A 19,468-nucleotide genomic window follows, 5' to 3' on the forward strand; every position below is an offset into this window, starting at 1 on the left:
TCTGGAAATGTAAAAGCTGCTATCAGTAAAAATGACTATGAAGCTGTCAGATAGTAGTAAAAACCCAATTTTTTCATTAATGTATTTTAGGGATGGAAATCAGTTGTACATAAGGTCAGACCTGCATGTGGCACCTGTCAACATGGCTATCCTTCCTGAAGTGTGATAGCAGGTCACTGAATTGCTGTGCTAGGGCAATAATGTCTGCAGGCTTGCCAGCAACACCCAGATCCCTAGAATGAGTTTCAAAGAAACAATTGAATCTCAATACAGGTTAAGTCTTCAAACAATTCATCATGTAAATAAGAATAGAAAATTCTTGAAGTGTATTGCATCTTCATTGAGAAAAAACAGCTAGTTATCAATCCCGGTGCATTGTAGATATTGTCTCTGATTCAGTTCTGTCTGTTACCATGCCACCTGCCATTCTCTCAGGATCAGAGACACCCCGACACATCAGTTCTGAGGTGTTAATCAATCACCAAGACAAGCTAACAAATTGCTTCTCAATTACAGCCCATCAGGGAACGTAATGCTTTAATGCTAGCTCATTGGCATCTTAGCTGCTTTCATCTCAAGACCAAATTTTGCCATGAAGGAATAGAGTATGTTTTAAAACATAATTCTTGGAGTAACTTCTTTGAAACACATTCTGTGAAAAATTGTCAGAAGGATCTGACCAATGAAACTATGCAATTCTTCTTTATAATTGTCAGACTTATTTGTTTATGCGATGAGGCATTTATTGTCCATCCCTAATTTGCCTTGAAAAGATAGAGCTGAAATACTGCAGTCCATGTAAGTACCTTACAATACTACATACGATTTTGTAATTATTTGATACAAGTGAATAATGCTAGCTAGCCTGTTCAGGTGACTGTTAAGAGTCAACCACATTGTTTTGGAGTGGTCGGACAAATAGCCCATATTGGATAAGGACTGCGACTGTCTTTCCCTGAATGACACTAGTGAACCAGATAGATTTTTACAACAGTCTGGGTAGTTGTCATGGCTGTCAGTACTGATTCTAGCTTTTCATTTCAGATTTGTTGAATTAACTGAAGTTCTTCAGCTGTCATGTGAGCTTTGATCTCGTGTCTCTGGTCCAAGCCTCTGCATTTCTAGTCCAGTATCATAAGTACACTGCTACTATTCTCATGATTACACCTAAAACGTTCTCTTTGTGGATGCAGACAAACCTGCTGTGAATTTCTAGTATTCTTATTATTAGTTTATACTCCCACATTTTGAAGTATAGTCTCCGACCTTTTGTTCATGGTTTGGCATCTCTAGATATGTAATTTGTGGTTTGGCATCTCTCGATATGTAGCAGTTTTTTCAACATATATTAGAACTGGGGGCTAGCTAAGGAGAACATTTATGCTCAAAAAATTTCTCTAGTTGGAGAAAGGGAAGATTTTGATTGACATTGAGCTGGCATTCAGTAGCCTGCAAGAGAAGTTACCCTCTCAATGGGCTAACCTTGTTTCCAAAACCTGATATTTGTGGACTTGGGTTAACACATTAGGTATGAGCAAGAGTGGTGTATTATATGGGACTGAAATACTCATCCAAGCCTTACTGTTCCATGTTTGACATGAATATCAAGTTGTCTGTCATGCCACAAACTATTCTGTAAAAATTGTTGCACTATTGTGAGGATAGCTTTCCCGTGGTAGTTGATGGAAAGCTAAGGCTTGGAACTACAACTGATGGAGGCAAATAAATTGCGGTACATCCAAGGTTTGGTTTCTTTGAATAGGGTTGCAACTTGCCTTCAAATTGGCAGAACCATTATTAATGTGATTTGGTGTGTGTTAAAGCTGTGGTCAGAAAGGTAGATACAATGTGGTAGCACTTTATGGAAAATTGTGCTACTTGTCAAGCTGCTGAGGAGGAAATTCTGGTACCTCATAACTCATGACTGTGCAAATTTGCACAAAGGTAATATACAGCTAGAGAGGTGGCCTACAGGAGCCATGTGATATTCAGCTTCCACATACCTGATGTATACAAAAAGGGTTAAATTCCAAGATCTGTCTTGCATAATCCATTTCAATTTTCTATTAAGGTTAAGAGTTCTTGTTTTTCACAGCTTAGTGATATGTTTGCTAATGTTTGTTGCATTCCAATCTGTCAAAGATAGTTGGCTAATTTAAGGATTATATTGAAGATCTAATTGGTAGGTTACATTTTCCAGATGGTGCTGACATAGTGAATGTTTATCTTGCAGAACCATAGACACTTCTGACCATTCTCACACTGAAACAATGGAGGCCACAAGTATGTTACCCATACTGAAGAAAAGGCTAGCCTTTCTCTCAGGTATAGTATTGTGTTTGTTGCTTGAGTATTCCACATAATGGGTCGAATTTTAAGAAAGATTGCTTAATGTTCTGAGTGTGGGTTTGCTCACCAATAGAATCCCTACAGTGCAGGAGGAGGCCATTTGGCCCATCGAGTCTGCTCTGACCCTCTGAAAGACCACTCTACCTTGGCCCAATCCCCTGCTCGATCCCCTTAACCCTGCACATTGATCATGGCTAATCCACCTAACCTGCACATCTTTGGACTGTGGGAGGAAACCAGAGCACCAGGAGGAAACCCACGCATACACTGGGAAAACGTGCAAACTCCACACTGTCAGTCACCCAATCCAGAATTGAACCCGGGGCCCCTGGCACTGTGAGGAAGCAGTGCTAACCACTGCTGCCATGCTGCTGTTCATTTTATTTGATATTCTAATACTTTCTGGATGTCACTATATTGTTTCAACTTTGTATTTTGAATTATATTAATAATATATATATTGTAGACTGGAATTAAGAATAAATTGTGGAATTGTCCTTTTAAAATAGGAAAGAGTAAATAAGTGTTGCACCTTTAGAGAATGAGTTTGGCGAATTAATAATTAGAAATAAGGAAATGGCAGAAGCATTGAAGAGTTATTTTGTGTCTGTCTTCACTGCAGAAGACACAAATAACATCCCAGGAATACTTACAAATCAATAGGTGAAAGGCAGGACGGAGAAATGATAGAGAAAACTATTAGAACTAAAGGCTGACACGTCCCTAGGACCTGAAGGACTTCACCCTTGTGTCTTTAAAGAAATGGTTGCTGAACGAATTGATGTATTAGTTGTAATTTTCCATCATTCCTGAGATTCTGGTAATGTCCCATCAGATTAGAAAATATATCTCCTCCGTTACAGGAAGAATGGAGACGGAAGCCGGAAACCACAGGATAATTAGCCTGACATCTCTCATGGGGAACGTGCTAGAATCTTATTAAGGTGTTTATACCCGCACATTTCGAAAATCATAATACAAATTGGCAGAGTCAATATGGTTTTGTGAAAGGGAAACCATGTTTGACTAATGTGGTCAAGGCAGCACGGTAGCATTGTGGATAGCACAATCGCTTCACAGCTCCAGGATCCCAGGTTCGATTCCGGCTTGGGTCACTGTCTGTGCGGAGTCTGCACATCCTCCCCGTGTGTGCGTGGGTTTCCTCCGGGTGCTCCGGTTTCCTCCCACAGTCCAAAGATGTGCAGGTTAGGTGGATTGGTCATGATAAATTGCCCTTAGTGTCCAAAATTGCCCTTAGTGTTGGGTGGGGTTACTGGGTTATGGGATAGGATGGAGGTGTTAACCTTTGGTAGGGTGCTCTTTCCAGGAGCCAGTGCAGACTCGATGGGCCGAATGGCCTCCTGCACTGTAAATTCTATGTAAAATATGTATTAGATTTTTTTTGAGGAAGGAGAAAGTTAGGTGGATAAAGGGGAACCTGTAGATACAGTAGATTGGAAACTGTAGATATTAATTTTTGAAAGATTTTATAAGTTGCTACATCAAAGGTTGCTACACAAAATAAGAACTCATGGTATATGGGAATGGTTAAGCCGAGAGCAGTTGTAAATGGGTCAGTTTTGGGTGGCAAAGCTGTACCGAGTGGCGTGCCACGGGGATCAGTGCTGGGGCCTCAGCTATTTACAATCTATATCAATGTTTTGGATGAAGGGACTGTCATAATATCCACTCATGTATGTCATGCGATACAGATAGGCAGTGATTGACACACAGGATAACCAATGAACACACACGACACAGAACAACCAATCACCAGACAGGACACCACTACTATAAAGCCCACAGGGCATTAAGGCTCTCCCTCTCTCACAGGACACGGCTAGGGAGATAGTTGCAGTGCACAGGCCAATGAACATCATCACCATTTGATAGAGAGCTAGTCTGGTCAAGCCAGTAAGAGGTTATCAGTTAGGTTAATAGAGTGTCAACCCACAGCAGATTATGTGCAGCAATCAACAGGTTCAATAAAACAGTGTTGGACCATCTGTGTCGGAAGCCTGTTTCTTGTTTTACTGCATCCAGTTGCAGTCGATGTTAGACCAACACAGATAACACATCAGAGACCAGATGTATGTGTGCTACCTTTGCTGATGTCATTAAGAAAAGTGGGAGAGTAAGTTGTGAACATACGGGGGTACATTTTCTGGTCTTGCCCACGGTGGAAATAGTCGTGGGTGGGATGAAAAACTTGACCGGCCATTTAAAGGTCCGTTGACCTGGGCAGAAATTTCTGGAAAATCACGCCCAAATGGGCAAAACTTTGACTGATGAGTAAAATGTAGGAAAATATGAACTTGTCCTCTTTGGTGGGAAGGGTAGAAGAGCAATATATTATTTAAATTGAGTGAGTTTGCAAAGCTCTGCAGCACAGCAAGGTCTGATTGTTATGGTACATGAATCACAAAAGGTTAGTACAATATGCAGGTGTGGCAAGTGATTAGGAAGGCCTATGGAAAGTTGTTTATTGCAAGAGAAATTGAATATTAAAATAGGGAAGTTTAGCTACTAATGAGATCACATCTGAAGTACTGTGTACAGTTTTGGTCTCCCTACCTAAGAAAGGGCATAATTGCTTTCAAAGCAGTCCAGGGAAGGTTCATTCGACTGATTCCTGGGATGAAAGTGTTATATGAGGAACAGATGGACATGTTGGTCCTGTATTCATTGGAGTTTGGAAGAATGAGAGATGATCTTATTGAAACATATAAAAACTAGAGGTGGGTACTTGGCAGGGTAGATGCTGAGAGGATATTTCCAATTATGGAAGAGACGAGAACCAGGGGATACATTTTAAAAATAAGTCCGGGATGAAGCGAAACTTTTTTCTCTCCCAAGGGTTGGTAGTCAATGAAATTCTATTCCTCAGAGAGAAGTGGAGGCAGTATCTGTGAATAGTTTTAAGGAGATTCTTGATTAACAAGGGAGCCAAAGGTTATAGTGGATAGAGAGGAAAGTAGATTTGAGGGCACAATCGGATCAACCATGATCTTATCACATATCCGAGCAAACTTGAGGGGCCGAATGGCTTACTAATTCAAATGTTTGTATGTACTGGTGTCTTTAATATTTAACAGTTCCTTGTTATGGTCACTTCTGTTCAAATTCTGAACTTGGATCAGAAAATTGGAGGAAAATTGGTCTATATTTTAAATCAATCTACGTGTGCCTATCGTGATTCAGAATTAAAAATTTCTTATTGTCACTTTATTTGGCCGTCCAGATTTGAATCTGCTACTGCCTGATTTTTGGGTGAAAATAGGGCTAGCGTCAACCCATTTTTGTTGTACCCTGGTGCTCATTGTAAAATTGGAGTGGAATTTAAATGAGGCTGAAATGACATGGCATCATAAATCTCATTTTCTGTCATGCTTTTGTGATCATGTCATATCATGCTATCAAATTTTAAGAACAAAATACAGATAAATAAACGCTTTGCAAAACCTTGCAAAAGAAATAGGAGCAGGAGTAGGCCTTGGGTGTCTCGATCGTTCCGCCGTTTAATAAGATCATTGCTGATCTGATTGTGGCCTTCAGTCCACTTTCCTGCCTGCTTCCCCATAACTCTGGCTTCCTTGCAAATCAATAATCTGTCTAATTCAGCCTTGAACATGTTCATATGACCTGGCTTCCACCGTTCTCCAGGAAAGAGAGTTCCAAATGACCTTGATCCTTTGGAAGAAAAAGAAAATCCTGTCCCCCTGAGGGGCAGCTCAAAGAACTACGAGGCAGCTATACTTTCTTCTGGAAAGGGAAATTGGAAGAATAATGTAGAGTCCATGGAGTTGTATTTGCTGTTATGAATGAACTTGCGAACCAGCTTCATGAGTTCTCTCTTGGAAGAAATGAGCGCCTCGTGACTCTTCGTCTCATATCCAAAGATTAGTCCAAAGATGTGCAGGTTAGGTGGATTGGCCATGATAAATTAGCCTTAGTGCCCAAAATTGCCCTTAGTGTTGGGTGGGGTTACTGGGTTATGGAGATAGGGTGGAGGTGTTGACCTTGGATAGGGTGCTCTTTCCAAGAGCCGGTGCAGACTCGATGGGCCAAATGGCCTCCTTCTGCACTGTAAATTCTATGATATAGAACATAGAATAGTACAGCACAGTACAGGCCCTTCGGCCCACGATGTTGTGCCAACCATTTATCCTAACTGAAGGTCAATCTAACCTACACCCCTTCAATTTACTGCTGTCCATGTGCCTGTCCAAGAGTCGCTTAAATGTCCCTGATGACTCAGACTCCACCACCTCTGCTGACAGTGCACCAATCACTCTGAGTAAAGAACCTACCTCTGACATCTCCCCTATAACTTCCTCCAATCACCTTAAAACTATGTCCCCTCGTGACAGCCATTTCCACCCTATCCATGGCTATCCACTCTCCATGCCTCTCATCACCTTGTACACCCCCTCTTCCTGCACTGCACGTTCTTCCCGTGTCTGCGTGGGTTTCCTCCGGGTGCTCCGTTTCCTCCCACAGTCCAAAGATGTGCAGGTTAGGTGTATTGTCCATGATAAATTGCCCTTCGTGACCAAAAAGGTTAGGAGGGGTTATTGGGTTACGGGGATAGGGTGGAAGTGAGGGCTTAAGTGGGTCACTGCAGACTCAATGGGCTGAATGGCCTCCTTCTGCCTGTATGTTCTATGTTCTTAATAGAGGCTCGCTTAAGGCATGCGCTACGTCAATCCTTAATTGCAGGTCATTGGAGGGTTTTGTAGTGAATACTTTGCCAGAAATGAGCGGAACCCAAGAAATCTCAACCTGTATGCAAATTTTCAACCTGTATGCATTCATTCACCTGAGGAAGGAGCAGTGCTCCGAAAGCTAGTGTTTGAAACAAACCTGTTGGACTTTAACCTGCTGTTGTAAGACTTCTTACTGTGCTCACCCCAGTCCAATGGTGGCATCTCCACATCATGGCAAATTTTTAAAGCAGCACTCAAGCCAAGTGGTTAGTTTTCCAATTTTTGTTAAGTATCTAACTTGAGTATTGGCTGTTTAGGTCAAATGTGTTTGGAAGGAATTTTGAGTTAGAAAGTTTGGATTGAAGTATAAATATCTGTGTTTATTGTGCTTTTAATGTAATTTATCATAGAATGTAGTTGGTAATATTCATGTTCCTTGATTTTTGTTTTGGAAAATTCTTTTGACTTAAACTGTGAACCTTGTGGCTTAAGTTCTTTATAAATACATGTGTTTTCAAATTCTGAGAAAAAGTAAATAAACAAAATGTTACTGGTCTCTCGCGAGATCATATCAATTGGTGGTCTCGTCTGGGATCATGAAAATTGGGAGCTCATGACACTCGGGGACAACATTATAACATTCATTTGCCTTCCCAGTCGCCTTCCTATACCTGTCTGCTAATGTTTTGTAATTAGAGCGCAAGGACACCCAAATCCCTGTACCATAGATTTCTGCTTTTCTATTCTTCCTGCTAAAAGCTTTCATTGATTGCAGATGATTTTCTTTTGCTTTTTGCAGTGTGATTGCCATTTCCCTTACTCCTTCTCAGGCAGAGCACAATGGAGACTAGGGATTTCCCTTTAATCTTCAAAGAAGATGACAGGGTGCAGTGCTTGCAAAGGTCAGGCTATGTTGTAGGTGCACAGAGGCCACCTGTAGAGTCTGCTCGTATGTGCATTTGATTGAAAGAGGTGTGAAACTAGACTTTACTTTATGAAAGAAAGATATTGGGCTGGATTCTCCACTGTCGCGATTCTCAGTTGCGCCGGCAGCCCGGGGATTTGCCGATGGCGTGGGGCTGCCCACAATGGGAAACCCCATTGCCTGGCTGGCGAGACAGAGAATCCTGGGGGAGCGCCGCACCAGACGGAGAATCTCACCCAGGCTGTCCAGAACTCAGCAAGTTTGGGACAAGCCCAAAACATGTGGGTGTGGTTGGCCAGGCCCCTCTGGCACCGCTCACATTTGTCCTCCACCTCCGGGAAGAACCTGCTCATTCGGGTTCTGGTCAGGTGCACTCTGTGCACCACTTTGAGCTGCATTAGGCTTAGAGGAGGTGGAGTTCGCCCGGCTCAGTGCTTCGCTCCAGAGTTCCCACCCTACCTCTGTCCCCAGTTCGTCCTCCCATTTTTGTCTGGTCTCATCCAGTGGCGTTCGAGCTCTGTCCAGTAGCGGTCCATATATGTTCCCACATAGACCCCCCTTCTTGATGCTGGTGCCTATCAGGTCCTCTAGTAGTGTGTTTTCTGGGGAACTGGGGTACTCTACTGTCTCTTTGCGGAGTATTTGGAGGTGTCTCAATTCCTGTCCTTTTGCTAGTTTCCAGTGTCGCCAGTCTGTCGCCCTACGTAGAAGTCCCAGACTGTCAGTGTGCCCCCGTCCCGCCTCCACCTTTTGAAGGTGGTATCTAGCATGGCTCAGGGGAATCTGTGATTGCCGCAGATGGGGGCCGTGAGGGACATTTTAGTTATCACAAAGTGTTGTCCCAACTGGGTCCACATTCTCAGCGTGGCCGCTACCACTGGGCTTGTTGTGTGTCTTGTTGAGGGGGATGGGAGTGATGCTGTCGCCAGGGCCTGGAGGGTCGTTCCTTTACAGGATGCTTCCTCCATTTGTACCCAATCTGTGTTGGGTTTGTGTACCTATCCCCTCACTCTTTCTGCCGGTGCTGCCCAGTGGTAGTATTGTAGGTTTGGTAAGGCCAAGCCCCTGTTGATTTTCCTCCTTTGCAGTGCCGCCGCCGCCGCCCCCCCCCCCCTGCCATGATTAGACTGTCTACGTTTTGGAAAAAGGCCTTGGGGATGAAGATCGGAATGGATCTAAACAGGAGAGAAAACTTGGCAGTACGCTCATCTTGATTGTCTGCACTCTCCCCTCCAGGAAGAGTGGGAGTGAGCCCCACCGTTGAAGGTCTTTACTTTCTCCACCAGGCAGGTCAGGTTCCACTTGTGGATCCGTGTCCAGTCTCTGGCTATCTGGATTCCCAGGTAACGGAATCTGTTCTAGGCCATTTTAAATGGGACTTCCTCCAGCTCTGACCCTCCCCCTTTTGAGTTCACTAGGAATTCCTCGCTTTTTCCCAGGTTATGTTTATAGCTCGAGAAGGTTCCAAACTCTTTCAGTATTTGCATTATTGCCTTCAGTACCTCCTGTGGCTTTGAAACATAGAGGAGCAAGTCACCTGCATAGAGTGAGACTCTGTGCTCTCTGTCTCTTCTCCGGATTCCCTTCCAGGTTTTCACGTCCCGCAGGGCTATCACCAGGGGTTCGATCGCTAGCAAGAGTGGGGACAGGAGGCAGCCCTGTCTTGTTCCTCTCTGTACCTGGAAGTATTCAGAGCTGGTCGTCTTAGTTCGGACACTTGCTTTGGGAGCATTGTACAGGAGCCTCACCCAGGTGGTGAACCTCGCTCCGAGCCCAAACCGTTCAGTGTCTCGAGGAGATACTTCCATTCGACTCTGTCGAAGGCTTTTTCTGCATCCAGAGAGACGATAACTCTGGTGTTCTCTTTGTGTGTGTGTGTGTGTGTGTGGTACGCAGCCCTCCAGCCTTTTGGCCAGGACCTTTTTGAGTATTTTCACATCCACGTTCAGCATTGAAATGGGTCTATATGATCCACATTCCGTCAGGTCTTTGTCTTTTTTGGGTATCAGTGTAATTGTGGCCTGCTCTAGCGTGGGGGGCAGGGTGTCGCCTGCCAGTGAGTGTGCGAACATGTCCCTTAGGTGTGGGGCCAGGACCGGTGCAAAAATTTTGTTCCCGCTTTGCTTGTTACTAACGTAGTCGCCTATGGCCTTGATATTTTTTGGCAGAAGGCCTTGTCGACCAGGAGATCCTTGTCGGGTCCCGGTGCCTTCCTCGCCTGCAGGGAGCTGATGCTCGCCATGATTTCTCGCATCTGTTGGTGCTTCTAGCTTCCCCCACCCCGGTCTGTCTTTCCCTACAACTGGTAATTCCAGTCCGTCTCGGAACTGTTTCATCCCCGCGTCCCCGTTGCGGGGCTCGGAGGTGTGTAGTCCCTGGTAGAAGGTCTCAAATCCCCAATTGACCTCCTTTCGTTCTGTTACCAGTCTGCTTCTGCTATCCTTAACCTGCGCAATTTCCCTTGTGCCTGCCTGCTTTCTCAACTGGTGAGCCAATAGGCGGCCAGTCTTGTCTCTGTGTTCATAGAAGGTCCCCCGTGTCTGGCTGAGTTGGTACACTGCTTTCCTAGTGGTTAGCAGCTTAAAGTCCATTTGCAGCTTTTTCCTCCGCCAGCAGCTCTATGGTTGGGGCCTCGGAGTAGTTTCTGTCGACTTCCAGAGTGGAGTCCACCAGTTTTTGCCTGGCCATTCTCTTTCCTATCTCTGCTTGCCTTGGAGGCTATGATCTCTCCTCTAATCACGGCCTTCAGTGCCTCCCAAAACATGTCTTGGTTTCCGTAAACCTCGTCCTCTTGTTAATTAATATTGCTACCCCCTTGCCCTCGTCCCGTAGCATGAGTGGTATGTTTGTCCCACCCAGCCCTTCCTTACGAGCAGTCAGTCCTTCTCCCCCAGGTGCGTCTCTTGCAGGTAGATTATGTCTGCTTTTAGGCTTCTTAGGTGGGTGAAGACTCTGGATCTTTTCATTGGGTTGTTGGGACCCCTTACATTCTAGGTAACAATTCTGGTGAGGGGTTTATGACACCCTGGTCCTGCGGGATCACCCATACGTACCCGGTGGACGCGCCACTGCACTTCGGGGTTTCCCTTTGTTAGGGGGCCATCTAAAATGGCCAGGGTCGCCACTCTCACCATAAAGTCGGGCCTCAGTGCTCCGAGGTCTCCCTTTGTCCAGGGGCTACCCAACATGGCCGGCGGCTGTGTGTACGTCACGTGGGTGTGCCCCTGACCTCCGGGGTCTTCCTTTGCCCTGATGCCCTCCCAAGTGACTGTTTGCGTTGCCATCTTGGTTCCTCGCCCTGTTCCATGCCTGCCAAGGCCTGTGTCTGTACTGCTTCTCTATCTCGCTCTTCTCTTTGCTTCTCTTTTGTTTTGCGCTCTTCCCCCCCCCCCCCCAGTGTTCTCTTTCCCCCTCCCTCCCCCCACTTCTTGTGCCAGGCGCTCCCTCTCCCCTGAGAGGCCCGCCACGTCCCTCCTTCGTTCCTGCCATACTGTGTTGGCCCTCCTCGCTAGTACGGTGGCGCTCCTCCCAGTACTTGCCCAGCTCTGGCCCTGTTTAACCTTCCTCCTATTTAACCTTCGCCTCGCCCTCCTGTCCGTTTTCTCACCCTCATTTCCCTTGCTCTCTCTCCCCCCCCCCCCCCCCCCCCCCCCCCCCTCGCATTGAGACATGAGACAAGCCCGGAAATGAGGCAGCGCAGTCCCGTTCAAAACATAATACACATGTTCATGGTCTTATTGTACTTGTTTGCAGTCTGTCCTCTGCTCTTTGTTCCGATTTTCCCTTTCTTTTACATCCCTGTGGCTTTCATTGCGGTTGCGGCTGTTCCTCCACCAGTTTGTTCGATGTAACAAACTCATCAGCCTTCCCTACGGTGTTAAAATACAGCTCTTTCCCCTTCCCAGAGTCTGGCCAGGAATAACATCCCAAATCGCACCTTGCTTTTGTTGAGTGCCGATTTTGCCCTGTTGAACTCAGCCCTTCTTTTGGCCAGATCCGCCCCAATGTCCTGATACACCCTTATGTTCTTCACTTCCCATGTGTTCGATCTCGTCTGCCGGGCCCACTTTAGGACTTTCTCCTAAAGTCTCTGTCTTGAGCGCCTCCTTTATGGTGCTTAGCTCCTTTTTTAGCATGTTTCTCCACACTTCACCCTGTGCGGGAGGATGCTGGTCGCTGCGTTCTACTCCCGCTCTGCTATTTGGTCTGCCAGCCTTTTCCCCTCCAGGCTTGGAACAGGTGCAGCTTTGCTATAATGCTGCTCCCCGGCTTTGGGCTTGGGTTGGAGTGAGCTGTGCGCCCTGTCTATTTCTGGGGGGTTTGGAAATCCCTCCCTTCCTGCTAGCTTGCCCAGCATTTGGGCGATTGTAACCTGTTGGGTCTCTGCCCTCTATCCCATCTGGCAAACCCACTATTTTAATGTTCTGCCGTCTGGACCTAGTTTCCTGGTCCTCCACTTTCCCTCTTCGGCTCCCCTGGGACGTTAGCAATCTTTCACCTCTGTTTCTAGAGCTGCCACCCTGTCGCTTTGGTCCGGGCTGGCCCTTTCCAACTCCAGAATGGCTTTCTCCTGCGCCTCCACTTTCTTCCCCAGGCTTTCGATGATTTGCTGCAATTTTGCCCATTGTCTCTGCCAGCACCTCCTTCATCATTGTATGAAGCTCTGTCCTGAGCGCATCCTTTATGGTGCTGAGTTCCTTTTTTAGCATATTTCTCCACTCTTTCCCCCTATGCGGGCGGGGGGGATGGTGGTCGCTGCGTCCTACTCGCGCTCCGCTGTTTAGTCTAGCCCAGTCAGACACGTTTGCGCGCTTAGGTGCAAGTTCTCCGTGGGGAACGGGATGCAACTGTGTTTCCCCCGTCAGGAGCTCTCCTATCCGCGACCGCTCTCTTCCCCTGATGGAAGCCGAATCCCTCCATCATGATTTTGTCGTGGTAATAACAAATGTTAATTGCCCCGTTCATGGATGAAGAGTATTAATTGTGGCATTAGGTAAGACCAGAATGTGGAAATGGGAGCAACTGAACAGCAAGGGACAGGTGGCCACATGGGAGAAGGGTGGGGTGGTGTTGGGGGCAAGGGTGGGGTAGGTGTTGGGGGCAAGGGTGGGGTGGTGTTGGGGGCAAGGGTGGGGTGGTGTTGGGGGCAAGGGTGGGGTGGTGTTGGGGGCAAGGGTGGGGTGGTGTTGGGGGCAAGGGTGGGGTGGTGTTGGGGGCAAGGGTGGGGTGGTGTTGGGGGCAAGGGTGGGGTGGTGTTGGGGGCAAGGGTGGGGTGGTGTTGGGGGCAAGGGTGGGGTGGTGTTGGGGGCAAGGGTGGGGTGGTGTTGGGGGCAGGCAGGAAGCTGAAAATCAGCAAAGCACAATAGCGTGTATAGGGGTGGGGTTAAAATGGAGTTTACCGTCTAAAGTATAATGGGGATAAAAAGGACAAGTGGTGACATTTTGGGTATGCTGCTTTATAAATCGTACCTGAAATGTTGCATCTTGTCTTTTATTTTCATTTTGTAAATACTGTCTGACCTTCTAACCTTCTGTCTATTTCTAACATTTTTCTCTTGTATTTGATCTCCAAAATTTGTAGTTTTAACATTTAAACTGTTTAAATGTCAGGTTATGTTGTTTTCTCATTGGTTCAACACCATTTCCTTTCCACAGTGGACAGTAACAAATGATGCAACGAGTAAAAAATACCTTTTCCAGCTTTTATTTTATTTTAACTCAAACTAGGTTTATGCGGGTTAAAATATTAAATTCTGTGTACACATTAGTTTACACGATGAACTTTAAACCTTTCAACAACAAAAAATGAATACTGCCTTTTTATTACTATTTTGCACTGACTTGGAAAAAATGCAATGAGCACCGAGCCAACCTTTTTTCAGTTGGAAATCTCTGTAGATTAGCAACAAATGAAAATATTTTATGAAAGAAAGATGTTGTTTATGCTATAAGAGGACCTGCAGCAATTATTTACTAAATGCATTCCTCTGATGCTGAGTGTTGAGGTCACCCTGCCATGCTGTCATTTCGGGCTGTAAGATATATCTTGATTTATCGTTTTTTTTTTTCAATAGGCCAAAATAATCCTGCAAGCTGTGCAAAAACGTTTTACAATATGCAGATTTTAAAAATTCTTCTTTTCTTTGTAGTTCTTTTGAATAGAATACTGCGTTTTGCATTGAGTCCACCAGCGAAATTATATCAGGTTATTTTTAAAACAAAGAAATGTTTCCAGAGGTACTATATAAGGTGGAGGAGGGGAGGGTTTGCTTCTTTCTTCCACCACCACCACCTTGGTTCTGTTTTTTGTAATGGTTGCATTTTGTTCTAGGCTTTTTGGACAAATATTTCATGTTTTTATGTTACCAAATGTTTTATGCTTTTTGCAAGTTGGTATTTATGGGGCGGAAGGCGATGTGGCAGTTATGGAGGATGAGTTTGGTCATGGACGGGGTGGGGGCCATCTTGGGAAGGCCCGGTATAGAGTGGGATGGGGGGGGCAGAGCCTAAAGGTGATGATGGCAGACACAAGGCGGGGCATGGGGTGGGGGGGGGGGGGGGGGGGGGGGGGGTTGCAAGCCTCTGGTGAAAATTGTGACATGGAATAGGGGAAAAATATTTTGTTCGTGTCCCATAAGGAAAGGAAGATGAGGGAGCAGCACCCGGTGGTTATTGGATGGGATAATTGAGGTGGACAGTAGATACTTGGTAGCCCCCACGAAGCAGCTGTTGGCAGAGAGAAAGAAGTTGCAGGGCAGTTTGATCGGTTGATGACAGGAAGGACTGGGTTTCAGCTGTGGTGGGCAAGGGAAGTGCAGTATGGGTATGGGAAGAAGGCGAGTCCTATGTTGGCCCGCCAGCTGCGGCGTCAGGCAATGCTGAGGAAAGTTCTTCAGGAGAGGGTGGAGAGGCGAGATGTGGTGTTGGATCCGGAGAGGATAATTAGGTTTTTAAGGCTTTCTGAGGGGTTCTGCGGGCTGAGCCGGTGGGGGAGGGGGCGGATTTGGGGCGGTGTCAGGATGGGCTGGATTTCTTGTAGTTGGAGGAGGAGAAGAGGTAGGTACTGGTATTGGCAGGATGCAGGTGGGAAAGGTGCTGGGAACGGATGGCTTCCCAGCAGAATTTTATAAGCAGCTTGCGATGGAGCTGGCCCCGCTTCCTGTTGGGCATGTTTAGTGAGGCGATGGAAAAGGGGGAGCTGTTGGCTACATTGGAGCAGGTGCAATTTCGTTGAATTTCACTGCTGAATACGGATGCAAAGGTGTTGGCGTGTAGCCTCGAGGGGTGTGTGCCGGAGGTGGACTCTGAGTACTTAACAGGTTTTGTGAAGGGGGGCAGCTCTCTAGTAATCTTAAGAGATTGCCAAATGTAATTATAACTCCATCAGGGGGCGAGAGCTGGAGGTGGGAATGTCCATGGAGCTGGAAAAGACATTTGACCGGGTAGAGTGGAATCTGTTCACGATTTTGTGGAGGTTTGGACTTGGACCGAGGCTTGTGGTGTGAGTCCAATTGCTGTATACGTCCCCCATGGCAAATGTGCAAACGAATGAGATCAACTCTGAGTATTTTGGGTTGTATAGGGGGACGAGGCAGGGACACCCACTGCCGCCATTGTTATTCGCATTGGTCATTGAGCCCTTTGTGATGGCACTCCGGGCGGGGGAATGGGACGGTGGGGTGGGAGAAAGGGAGCACCGGGTATCGCTTGACGCGGACGGTCTGTTTCTGTTTGTTTCGGACCCGCTGGAGAGTATGGGTAGAATTATGGGTTTGTTGGAAAGGTTTGGGACTTTTTCGGACTACAAATTAAATGTAGGGAAAAGCGAGGTGTTCCCAGTGAATGCTGAGGGACGAACCTGGGGGCTCTTCCATTAAGTTGGCAAGGGTATGGAGATCTAGGTAACGCGAGAATGGGCCACAATGCATAGGTGGAACCTGATTGGATTGGTGGAGGAGGTCAAGGGGATCTTGAAAGGCGAGATACGCTGCATTTGACATTGGTGGGAAGAGTGCAGGAGATGAAGATGAAAGTGCTGCCAAGGTTTCCGTTTGTGTTTCAGTCCCTCCCGATTTTTCTCCCTAATGCCTTTTTCCGGAAGGTGGATGTGCTAATCTCAGAATTTATCTGGATGGTGAAGGTGCCGAGGGTGAAGAGGACTTTGTTGTAAAGGCAGAGGTATCTTTAATTCTGTGTCTTTCCCGGTCCTTAAAGCTACCATTTGTCGGCATCTTCCCTTCTACTTCCTTGCTGTTACTACCTTCTGGGTTTGGAGGAGTTATGGGTGGCTTTTTGAGCCAAACATTCGCTATCTTGGTTCTGATTGGGAGAAGAGCCACCTGATGTGCCTCCGCTCAACACATCACTGCCAACGGAAGTCCCTTGGGGGCATTTTTAACGCAGAGAATATGTTTATGCAAGAAAAATCTACCTGTTCTAGCTTCTGTTTTTATAATCCATTCTTCAGAAAATGTACAAATGTGAGAGTCTGTCGGCATGGTAATTCTTTGGGTTGAATTTTGAAACCAACAGAAAGCCTGTAATTATCTCACTTTTGTTTTGTTAATGGGAAGAAAATATTCTAATTGCTAGCATTTCTGAGAGACAAGCAAAGAGCGAAGTAGACAGACAATATCTTTTGAAAGGAATCATGTCACCAAGCGAAATGGGTAAAAGAGAGGGCTGGAGCTGGCTGTGTTTTCTTTCTCTGCCACCCTCCATCCGAAAGGAGGAGGATGAAACATTAAAGAAGGGGAAGGAAAGAAGCGAGATGGTTTAACTGTCAGCAATAGGAAGACAACAGAGACAGATCGGAGAGACACCATTTTTTTTCCCGGCGGGAATTCAGCTGTTTGAGTGGGCGGAGCTACAGAGTCGAGCGGTGAGTATTTAAACGAGTTGCTTTGCGCATTTTAGTCTTTTCGGCGGGAATTCAGCTGTTGGAGTGGGCGGAGCTACAGAGTCGAGCGGTGAGTATTTAAACGAGCTGCTTCGCGGATTTTAGTCTTTTCGGCGGGAATTCAGCTGATGGTGTGGGCGGAGCTACAGAGTTGAACGGTGAGTATTTAAACGAGCTGCTTAAATAGCGGATTCGAGTCTTTTCGGCGGGAATTCAGCTGTTGGAGTGGGCGGAGCTACAGAGTCGAGCGGTGAGAATTTAAACGAGCTCCTTTGCTGCTTAAACAGTGGCCACAGGGTCTTTGGGGATAAATTTGTAGAGTGACATCACAGTAAAGCAGTGACCTGATTGGCTATTAAGGAAAGTGCTCCAATTAGCAGTAGCTGGGAGAAATTTAACTCTTCGTGTGTTGGCAAGTATTGTGATTGGTAAGTGAAATCTTTATTCCTTTCACTTATTCATTATTTGATACTATATTTGTAATCAGTTAAGGTAAAGTGTAAAAATAGCAGGAGATCCCATACCCGTGTTATGCTCCTTGTGCTCAATGTGGGAGTTCAGGTACGCGGCCGATGCCCCTGACTCCTTCATGTGCAGGAAGTGTGTCCAGCTGCAGCTCCTGTTAGACCGCATGAGGCTCTGGAGCTGCAAATAGACTCACTTTGGAGCATCCGCGATGCTGAGGAGGTCGTGGATAGCATGTTCAGTGAGTTGGTCATACCGTGGATTATGATTGGTGAGGGAGACAGGGAATAGGTGACCAAAAGGCTGATAAAGAACAGGAAGGCAGTGCAGGTGTCCCCTGTGGTCATCTTCCTCCAAAACAGGTATACTTCTGCACAGAAGGGCGGGATAAAGAGTGGCAGGGCTATAGTCATAGGGGATTCAATCGTAAGGGGAGTAGACAGGCGTTTCTGTGGTCGAAAAAGAGACTACCGAATGGTATGTTGCCTTCCGGGTGCACGGGTCAGGGATGTCTCCGATCGGCTGAAGGACATACTGAAGGGAGAGGGTGAACAGCCAGTTGTCGTGGTGCATATAGGCACCAACGATATAGGTAAAAAACGGGATGAGGTCCTACAATCAAAATTTAGGGAGTTAGGAGATAAGTTTAAAAAGTAGGATCTCAAAGGTAGTAATCTCAGGATTGCTACCAGTGCCACGAGACAGTCAGAGTAGAAATTCAAGAATAGTCAGAATGAATAGTTGGCTTGAGCGATGGTGCAAGAGGGAGGGGTTCAGATGTTTGGGACATTGGAACCGGTTCTGGGGGCGGTGGGACAATTACAAATCGTATGGTCTACACCTGGGCAGGACTGGAACCAATGTCCGAGAGGGTTCTTTTGCTAACACTGTTGGGGAGGTTTTAAACTAATGTGACAGGGGGATGGGAACCAGATTAGGAAGTTAGAGGTCAGTAAAGAGGCAGCAATTAAAGCCAGTAAGGTACTAGATAATAAACTCATTGTGACTGAGAGGAAGAGTAGACCGGGAAGAAATGATGAACGCAAAGGGACAGGTTGTCTGAAGTGCATTTGTTTTAATGTGAGAAGTGTAGCAGGTAAGGCAGATGAATTTAGGGCTTGGATTAGTACCTGGGAATATGATGTTATTGTTATTACTGAGACTTGGTTGAGGGAAGGGCAAGATTGGCAACTAAATATCCCAGGGTATAGATGCTCAGGAGGGATAGAGAGGGAGGTAAAAGGGGTGGAGGAGTTGCATTACTGGCCAGAGATGATATTACAGCTGTGATTGAGGAGGGTACTATGGAGGATTCGAGCACTGAGGCAAAATGGGTAGAGCTAAGAAATAGGAAGGGTGCAGTAACATTGTTGGGACTTTACTACAGGCCTCCCAAAAGCGAGCATGAAGTAGAAGTTTCCCATGGCAGGTTGATGGAAAAAGTGAAGTCGCATGGGTTTCAGGGTGTACGAGCTAGATGGATAAAGAACTGGCTGGGCAACAGGAGACAGAGAGTAGTGGTGGAAGGGAGTGTCTCAAAATGGAGAAAGGTGACTAGTGGTGTTCCACAGGGATCCGTGCTCGGACCACTGTTGTTTGTGATATACATAAATGATCTGGACGAAGGTATAGGTGGTCTGATTAGCAAGTTTGCAGATGATACTAAGATTGGTGGAGTTGCAGATAATGAGGGGGACTGTCAGAGAATACAGCAAAATATAGATAGATTGGAGAGTTGGGCAGAGAAATGGCAGATGGAGTTCAATCCAGGCAAATGCGAGGTGATGCATTTTGGAAGATCCAATTCAAGAGCGGACTATACGGTCAATGGAAGAGTCCTGGGGAAAATTGCCGTACAGAGAGATCTGGGAGTTCAGGTCCATTGTATCCTGAAGGTAGCAACGCAGGTCGATAGAGTGGCTAAGAAAGCATACAGCAAGCTTGCCTTCATCGGACGGGGTATTGAGTATAAGAGTCGGCAGGTCATGTTACAGTTCTATAGGACTTTGGTTAGGCCACATTTGGAATACTGCGTGCAGTTCTGGTCGCCATATTACCAGAAGGATGTTGATGCTTTAGAGAGTGTGCAGAGGAGGTTCACCAGGATGTTGCCTGGTATGGAGG

General features: G+C 46.3%; 1 protein-coding gene across 4 annotated transcripts in view; it reads left to right on the plus strand.

Annotated features, from left to right (window-relative positions):
* Positions 1-19,468, plus strand: part of sestd1 (SEC14 and spectrin domains 1) — a 218,177-nt gene that overhangs the window by 26,250 nt on the left and 172,459 nt on the right. For all 4 annotated transcript variants that reach the window (XM_038789283.1, XM_038789284.1, XM_038789285.1 and 1 more), the window contains one exon: positions 2,234-2,325. In XM_038789283.1, the coding sequence (XP_038645211.1) occupies positions 2,271-2,325 (55 nt within the window). In that variant the 5' untranslated portion in view covers positions 2,234-2,270. Of the gene's footprint in view, positions 1-2,233; positions 2,326-19,468 lie in introns of those variants that run through there.

The sequence above is a fragment of the Scyliorhinus canicula genome, chromosome 2 (assembly GCF_902713615.1).
Source record: "Scyliorhinus canicula chromosome 2, sScyCan1.1, whole genome shotgun sequence".
Classification (NCBI taxonomy): Eukaryota; Metazoa; Chordata; class Chondrichthyes; order Carcharhiniformes; family Scyliorhinidae; genus Scyliorhinus; species Scyliorhinus canicula.